The 8762-nt window shown below is 59.3% G+C and overlaps 1 protein-coding gene across 1 annotated transcript; it reads left to right on the forward strand.

The window, feature by feature from the left end:
- The first annotated feature begins 875 nt into the window (after positions 1-875).
- Positions 876-2327, forward strand: LOC130476175 (avidin-related protein 4/5-like). The gene is made up of 4 exons (XM_056848053.1): positions 876-986; positions 1320-1548; positions 1752-1872; positions 2284-2327. Exons 1-4 carry the CDS (start codon positions 876-878, stop codon positions 2315-2317), a joined length of 495 nt encoding a protein of 164 aa, XP_056704031.1. The 3' UTR covers positions 2318-2327.
- Positions 2328-8762: the final 6435 nt, after the last annotated feature.

Below are 8762 nucleotides of genomic sequence, written 5' to 3' on the forward strand. Positions count from 1 at the left end.
GAAGACGTTTTCCAACCATTTATAAGCCGTAGTATCCAAAACCCCTTTTAAAGCGATGCTTTTTATAACATTTTCAAACTCTTAATACATCGCTGGGAATACAAAGTGCGGTAGGCTTATAAATGGTTGGAAGACGTCTTCACAGCTAAAGGGGCCAAACAAAGTGTGAACCGTAGTTTTTATAACGTTTCCAAACTCTTCATACATCGCTGGGAATACAAGTGCGGAGGGCGCACGCTTGCCCCACCTCCTCCCAGCTGAGAAGCCAGGCAGGGCCGGCGCTGGCTGGGTGGGGTGGGAGTGGGCCGCGGGGGTCCAGGAGGCAGGCCGTGGCCAACAGCCTCCGGGGGTCCCTCCTCCTGAAACCCCCCCATCCCCCAGGAGTGGCCAGCAGTGCTCTGCCACTGGGGCGCGCTTTCCGCCCTCCTGTCCCCGGCCCCGCCAGCTTCGGAGGCGCTCCAGCCCGGCGGCGGGCGCTGGCCCCGGGGAGCGCCAAGATGGGCTGACTCGCGGCCGCCTCCCTGGCTGCGGGGGCTTGGCGAGCAGAGGGCGCCGCGGCCCTCGCCCTCGGCGGGGCGCAGGCAGGCGGGCAGGGGGGCGCGCGGCTCCCGGCTGCCCACAGAGCTGGCGCCCAGGCTCCAGGCCCTCTCCCGGCGGGTGGGGGGGGGCGCTTTGCCAGCCGACTGCCCGGAAGGCTGCCCAGCCCGCCCGCTTTGGGGAAGAGCGCCCGGAGGGGGCATCCCATTCCTGGAAAGGGCGAGCCGGCCGGGCCGGGCCGGGGGGGGGGGGAGCCTTGCGCAACCAGCCGCCGGGCCTGCCTATAAGAGGGGGGCGAGCGCCCAGCAGCCCCAGCAGCCCCACCAGCCCGCGGCAGCATGGCACCTCTGCCCCTCCTCCCGTCGCCAGCCTGGGCCCTGCTGGCCGCCCTGCTGCTCGCCTCGGCCGCGGCCGACGCCCCGTCGGTGGCCGACCAGGCCAAGAGCCAGGTAGGGCCCGCCGGGCACGCCGGCTCTCCCCCTCGGAAGGCCCACCTGGCAGGGCGGTTGTGACTCTGAGTTGTGACCGGCCTGCCACAGAGCGGGGCGAGGAGGGCAGGCGCCCCGTCCCGTCGGAGGCCGAGTCAGCCGGTCTTTCGCAGCCCTTGGGGGGGGGGGAGATGCTGCTGGGCGCGGTGAAGCCGGGGGTTGTGGGGGCCGCCCTGTCCCCAGGCAGCCCCCCCCGCCCCCGGGCACGGCAGGAGCCTGGTCTCCCGCAGCCGGACCGGGCTCCGGGCCCGCGCCGCCCTCTGACGCCGCCCCCCGTGTGTCCCCCCCCCGCAGCAGCCCCCGCCGCCGCCGTGCCACCTGGCCGGGATGTGGGTGAACGAGCTGGGCTCCCGCATGGTCCTCTCGGCCGCCAACGAGGCGGGCGTCTTCTCGGGCTCCTACCTGACGGCCGTGAGCGACGCCAACGGGGCCATCACCGAGTCGCCCCTGCAGGGCGCGCAGCACCACCCCGCCCGGGCCGCCCAGCCCACCTTCGCCTTCACCGTCCACTGGCGGTTCTCCGGTAGGTAGCCCCAGGGGGGGGGGAGGGGGGTGCCGGTGCCCTCTTTTATGCCGACCTCTCCTTGGAACTCCGGGGGGGGGAGGGTCGCAGGAGCTGGGGGCTCAGCGGGGAAAGAAGCCCTCTACACCCGCGGCGCCTGGGCCCGCAGACCCGAAGCGAAAGTGGCCAACCGCTGCTCGCCCCCTCCCCTCCCCTCCCCGCAGACTCGACGACGGCCTTCGTGGGCCAGTGCTTCGTCGACGAGCAGGGCGAGGAGACCCTGGAGACCCTCTGGCTGCTGCGCAAGAAGGTGGCCTCGCGGGCCGAAGACTGGAAGGCCACCCTGTAAGGACCGAGGGGGGGGGCGGGGGGCTCGGCAGGCGGGGCCGGGAGCCTGGCCGGCGGGCGGGGGTCTTTCGGCCGCGGAGCAAGAGGCGCTGGCAGAACCCGGCTGCCCTCTGCCCACCACGCCCGAGAGGGTCCCTTGGGGGGGGGGGCGCTGACGGCCTCCTCAGCAGGAGCTCTTCCTACCCCCCACCCCCCAAGGACTCCACATCCCGCTATCCTGGAGGACTGATGTCTGCTGGGGAAAGGGGCCTCCGCCAAGGATAGAGGGACCCCCAACCCCTGTGCCTGAGGGGTGGGGTGGGGCAGTGGGCCTCCTCGGGCCAGAAGAGGAGGTGTGTCCTCCCTGGTTCTCTGAGGGCCTCTGAGCTGGCCAGCTGAGCCCCCGGACCCCTCTGTGCTTCTCCGCAGGGTCGGCAAGAACGTCTTCATGCGAGTCAAGTGAGAGGAGCCGGGAAGCCGCCACCCCCCCCCCCCTTGACCAATAAAGCACTTCCAGACCTGATCTCTTCTCCTCTTTCTTCCTCTTGGGCCCAGCCAGCCAGTGGGGGGGGGGGAGCTCCGTTTGTGGGGGGCCTGTTTTAAAGATAGGGAGAAGACAGGGCCTCCAAGGGGGGGGGGGAGGAAGAGGCCAGCATCCAGGTGCCCCCCCCCATCTATTCCAGCCTGCAGGGCAAATTCACGGGGCTGCTGTAATGTTCTGACCTCAAATAAAGGCCTCCAAGGTATTCACAACATAATCAGGTGTCCCACAAAGAAAACAACTTACTTTATTGGCATCTCCGAAAGCCTCAACACAGAAGGCTACCAAAGGGAATCAGCCAGCAAGCAACCAACTACAACCACCGGGTGCCCGAACATCATTAAGGTAATACATACTCTACAGGTGTGCTGGAAGAAGGCCGCTACTTAAAGAGACATTACATCACCTCTCCCGTTTACAACAAACAAACCCAAAAAATACATATAAAAACGAGTTAAAACATGATAAAACCACATGCATTATAGAACAATATAGTCATCGAGGTGTGTATCTTTCTGGTGAAAAATTGGAGCCTCCCCCTGGGCTTTTTGTGGGGGAGGGGCTGGTGTTGGGTTTCTGCTCCTGTGAAGTGTTGTTTATGTAAACTATTTATTAGCCACGTTTCTTGCTTGCAGAACTCAAGGCAGCTTACGATATAAATAAAGCATTGCAAAAAAGCCCTCAATAAACACAATGATAAAACCCATCAAAAGTCACAGCTTAAACTCCAGTTGGGGCAGCCAATAATAAAAGCTGTATCAGTCAAATGCAGCCCTAAACGAAACTGTCCTCAAATGGCTCCTGGAGATGGACAATGAGGGGCCCAGACCTGCCGCCCAGGGAGATGGGTCCCACTCAGCCCCTGCACAGTGGCCACCCGGACCGTTCTCCAGCCCCACTGACACCCATCTCTTTTCTGCTTGGAGTTCACCTGGGAGGAACTTGACACCGCCCCTTCCTCTTGAGATTGCGAAGTGCCCCCCCGCTTGCCCTCGGGCACGGAGACTTTCCAGGGGCAGCCCGGCTGGGGCTGGTTTCCTTTGGAGAAGGGAGCCCGAGGGGGGGGGGGTCTGGGTTTCCCAGTTATGGCATGGGAGACAGCCACCAAGCCCCCCCACGTCTGATCTCCAGGGAAGGAAAGAGGTTTATAAAATTATGCACAGGGCGGAGAGAGTCGACAAATTTCTCTCTACCCAAATGCCAGAACTGGAGGGCATCCGATGAAGCTGGTGCGCAGCAGAATCAGTAGGGACAAAAGGAAGCACTTCTTTACACAGTGTGAGGGTCTCTGTCTTTGTGTCTCTGCTTTCCATCACCTGCTGTGTTATCAGTGAACTCGTAAAAGCAGTTCACACCTTCTGGTCTCAGGCGCCAGGCCTGATGGCCCATGTATCTTCCCCCCCCCGCTGTTCTTCCTGCCAGTACTCCCTCAGGCCGATGCGGCCTTGGAAGTGTGATAGCCGCCCAGACTTCCTGGGATCTGTCTGATGTTTTGTATTATGCCAAGCTTGTAACTTCCCATAACAATAAGTGTGAACCCCAGTGCCCCAGTGCCCTGGAGTCAATATATTCTGTAAACCCGTATAGCCCCTCACTTGCAACTTTCTACCTGTGCCTGTCTCATCTCCTGAAGGCTTCAATAAATCGATTGTTTCTGTATCAACGTCTGAGCAACTGATTTGGAGAAGCAAACTCAGAGAGGGGGATCTCTCACATTAAGTTGCAAGTCCTTGCCTCTCGGACTGCAGCTGTACCGCTTTGGACAGAATGTCAGCCGACGAGGACACCACCCCTAACCCCGATGCCCCCAAGGAACCGGACGAGCCGGAGAAGCCGGACCCTAAAGAGGAGGGAGCCAAGCCAAAGAAACCGAAGGGTCGCGCCCCCGACCAAGATCGGGACGGACGTCCCCGGGGGCTCACTTATTGGCTGGACTCTCCCAAGGGCTGGTCGCTCTCGCGGACTGCGGCGAAGGATCGCCGGTTGGCCTTCCCCAGCACGGGACTCGAAGGGGACCCGGCCCGCAAAGAGGCCCTCATGGAGGAAGAACGAAAGCAGTGGCAGGAAGACCGCCGGGCTATGCAGGAACAGATGGAGATCATGCAACGCGTAATGGGTGAGATGGCCACGACCCTAGATGCGCTGAAATTGCAACCTCCAGCCGGTGCTCCCCCAGACGGGGCGCCAGTAGTTCCGCCCGCAACCCCTGCCCCCCCGGCCCGTCGGGACCTGAAAGTCACGTATGACGGGTCGGGAGACCAGTTGACCTTTTTTATGGTCCAAGTAGACATTTTTATGCGGGAACAAGGCCGAACCTTCGTTTCTGAGGAGTCCCGGGTGCAGTACGTGGCTTCCTTACTGCAAGGGGAGGCGGCTGCCTGGATGGTGTTGCAGTATGAACTCCGCTCGCCGGTGCTGCGAACCCTGGACGAGTTCATGGTAGCACTCCGAAACCGTTTTGAGGACCCGACTCTAGGTGAGCGGGCTAAAGCCTCCCTGATGCAACTGCGCCAAGGGACTAAGTCGGTGGCGCAGTATGCAAGTGAGTTCCAGTCACTGGCTAGCCGAATTCTGGACTGGAGTGAGGCTACCTTGGTACAATGTTTCAGGGAGGGTCTCAACCCAGACCTCCAACATTGGGCCTTCATGCAAGGGAACCCCCCGGATGTGGAAGGTTGGGTTCGCCATGCTGCTGACATCGAGAATCGCAAACAACTCCTGAACTTGTCCAAGCAACGGATTGGGCGAGACCCCAGGCCCCGGGGTGACCGTGGCCGGGAACTCCGGCAAGGGGGTGGCGGGGTCCTCTCGGCCGCGGAACGCCGCAAGCGGTTCGAGGCCGGCGTCTGCCTGATCTGCGGGGGAAAGGGTCACTTTGCATCGCAATGCCCCTCTCGCTCAGGCCGTCCGACCCCTCCCCGCCAAACCCAGGCCGAGCCGACGAAACCGGCCGCCGACAGCCAGCCTCGCCGCAGAAGTGGACCACTGAGCCGGCGCTCCGGCGCACCCTCCGCTCTCCACGCACGTCCCCAGGATGGGGCATCCGACTCTACGGTCCCATCGGGGTCCCGGATTACAAATACCGTCTTTGATTCGGACGGCTCCCCGGAGGCCACTACCCCGTCCCCCTCTTCCAGCGAGGAGGAAGAGTGGGAACAGCCGGCAAAAAACGCCGTCGGTCTGCTGTAGAGGGGGCTCCGCAGCAGACCGTCCCTATCGTTGTGCAAGGAGCTCCACCGATGGTAAGCGCCCAAGAGGACAATGTATTTGTGCGTGTCCATCTGTCCCTACCCAAAGGGGGTCCCCCGTTAGAGGTCCCCGCGTTGGTCGACTCGGGGTGTGCCCGCACCATGATAAATGAGGAAACTGCCAAGAAGTTGGGTGTCCGGCGCAAGCGGCTTCCGGGACCCCTCCGTTTTTCCCAAATGGACGGGAGTGACTTTAAACGGGGCCCGGTGACCCACAGAACTGCAGCCGTGATTATGTCCGTGGGGGAACATTGGGAACGGTTGTATTTCACTATCGCCCCTATTGTAACCCCTGTGGTGTTAGGGATGAACTGGTTAAGGGGGCACAATCCCTCCATTGATTGGGTTAAACGGGTGCTTTCCTTCCCCGAAAACCCCTGTGGGTTGCATGACAAGGAACGGGTACTCAGGACTCCAGCCGCCGCACTGGTAGGGTCCCCCGCCCCAGTCTCTCCTCAATTACCCTCTGAGTACTCGCAATTTACTGATGTTTTTGATGTTAGAGAGTGCGACGAACTGCCTCCCCACAGAGAAACGGACTGTGCCATCGAGATTGTAGGGGAAGGCAAACTGTCTAAGGGAAAGGTTTACCCCATGAGCCCTAGTGAAAAGACAGTGTTGCGAGACTATCTGGATGTCAATCTGGCGAGGGGTTTCATACGCCCCTCCAAGGCTCCTTATTCAGCCCCAGCTTTCTTTGTAAAGAAAAAGACGGGAGATTTAAGACTGTGTATTGACTTTCGCAGACTGAACGCAGTCACCCAGTCTAATGCTTACCCCCTCCCTCTTATTCCTGACCTTCTAGCACAATTAAAGGAGGGCCGAATCTTCACCAAACTGGACTTGGTAGAAGCCTACCACCGCATTCGCATCAAAGAAGGAGACGAACCCAAAACGGCCTTCTCCAGTTGTTTTGGGATGTTTGAGTACCTAGTCATGCCGTTCGGACTTTCGGGGGCTCCGAGTGTCTTTATGCAATTAATTAATGAGGTTTTGCATGATTTGCTGTTTCGGGGGGTGGTGGTATTTCTCGATGACATCCTTATTTACTCTGAAACCATGGAAGACCATGTGCGCCTAGTGCGAGAGGTGCTCCAGCGGCTGCGGGAGCACAAACTGTATGCTAAGGTGTCCAAATGTGAATTCCACCAACCCTCCATTACATTTCTGGGGTATGTGATCTCCCACCAAGGGTTGGAAATGGACCCCGCCAAGGTCCAGGCAGTGCGGGACTGGGAACCCCCCACTACCCGCCGCCAACTTCAGCAGTTTTTGGGGTTTGCCAATTTTTACCGGAACTTCATTCCTAACTTTGCCCAAGTTGCGCTTCCCCTCACTGCCCTGTTGCGTACCAAGGACAAGGGGGCTAGCGCCGCGCTTCCCTCAGCCCGTTTGCAATGGTCCCCCCAGTGCCAGCTAGCTTTTGAACGTTTGAAGCTACTTTTTTCATCCGAACCCGTTTTGGCTCACCCAGATTGCACCAAGCCTTTTGTGGTGCAAGTGGATGCCTCGGATGTAGCCATGGGCGGGGCCCTATTGCAGAGGGATGAGGGGGGACGGTTGAGACCATGCGCCTACTTCTCCAAGAAGTTTTCCCAGTCTGAAATCAACTGGGCCATTTGGGAGAAGGAGGCAGCAGCGGTCAAACATGCCCTTACCATATGGCGACACTTCTTGGAAGGGGCCGAACTGCCATTCGAAGTGTGTACCGATCACAAGAATCTTGAGGCCCTCAAGGGGGCTAGAAAACTCAATGCCAAACAGGTTCGGTGGGCCCAATTTTTCGCTAAGTTCCGGTTCACTCTCAGACATGTCCCTGGCAAAGAAAATGCCCTAGCCGACGCTTTGTCACGACTTCCCCAGTATCGCAACGATTTCGATCGCCCAGTCGACTCCCTGTTCACTCCCGAGCAGCGAGGGGAAGTTCCTAGCTTAGCCGTCACCACCCGGTCCCAAGCCCGACCACCGGAGACCCCCCCTACACTCAAAGGCATCCCGGAAGCCTTCCAACAGCGACTCCGGGACGCCTCCTTGCAGGAGGAGGAGCATCATCTCCTCCCCACTGGTCTGGAACGTACCAACACTTGGTGGGTGCAAGGGGGGAAACTGTACGTCCCCTCCTCTCTTCGCAAGGAAGTATTGGGACTTGTACATGGTGCCAGGCTAGCGGGTCATTTTGGTTTCATAAAAACGCTTCACCTGGTTCGAAGACAATTCTGGTGGCCCGGTATGAGATCTGATGTAGAGTTGTATGTGCGCAGCTGCCCCACCTGCGCCACAGCCAAGAAACGGATGGGAAAACCCCCAGGGCTTCTCAAACCGCTTGAGAGCCCCTCCCGTCCCTGGGAAGTCATCGCCATGGATTTTATCACCGACCTACCTCCGAGTCGGGGAAAAACGGTTCTTTGGGTTATCACAGACCTCTTTTCCAAACAGGTTCACTTCGTTCCATGTGCAGGCCTTCCTTCAGCCCAGGGCTTAGCTAAACTGTTCATCACACACGTCCTCAGGCTACACTCGATCCCGAGGAAGGTCCTCTCCGACCGGGGGGTCCAGTTTGTTGCCAAATTCTGGCGGGCCTTCCTAAAGTTAATGGGAGTGGAAGAGCAGGGCCTTTCTTCCGCCTATCACCCCCAAACGGATGGTCAAACAGAACGAGTAAATGCGGTGGTAGAATGTTATTTGCGTTGCTATGTAAATTTCCACCAGGACGACTGGGTCGACCTGCTGCCATTTGCCGAATATGCGTATAACAATGCGCCTCATTCCTCTACCGGCTTTAGTCCCTTCCAAGTTATATACGGGACGGATTTCGGCCCTTTCGGTTCTGCCCCCGTCTCGCCAGAGCTCCAGTCTACCCCTGACCTTCAGGAGTGGATTCAGGTGGTTAAATCCACCTGGCCATGGTTGCTCAAAAATCTGGAAAGGGCAAAAAGCAAGTACAAGGAACAAGCAGACAAACACCGGTCTCCGGGATGGGAACTCAAGGTGGGGGAGCAAGTCTATCTGTCCACCAAAAACCTCCGCTCTCTTCGCCCCTGCAAAAAACTGAGCGACCGTTATGTGGGACCTTTCCCCATTACCAGAGTAATCAACGAGGTTACTGTGGAACTGGACCT

This window comes from Euleptes europaea, chromosome 4, assembly GCF_029931775.1.
Source record: "Euleptes europaea isolate rEulEur1 chromosome 4, rEulEur1.hap1, whole genome shotgun sequence".
NCBI lineage: Eukaryota > Metazoa > Chordata > Lepidosauria > Squamata > Sphaerodactylidae > Euleptes > Euleptes europaea.

Excerpts from the sequence above, each read along its gene's own strand:
- LOC130476175 (XM_056848053.1), top strand. The coding sequence starts at position 876 with ATGGCACCTCTGCCCCTCCTCCCGTCGCCAGCCTGGGCCCTGCTGGCC. Across the intron at positions 1,549-1,751 it reads CGTCCACTGGCGGTTCTCCG|ACTCGACGACGGCCTTCGTG; the intron begins GTAGGTAGCCCC and ends CCCTCCCCGCAG. Across the intron at positions 1,873-2,283 it reads GAAGACTGGAAGGCCACCCT|GGTCGGCAAGAACGTCTTCA; the intron begins GTAAGGACCGAG and ends GCTTCTCCGCAG.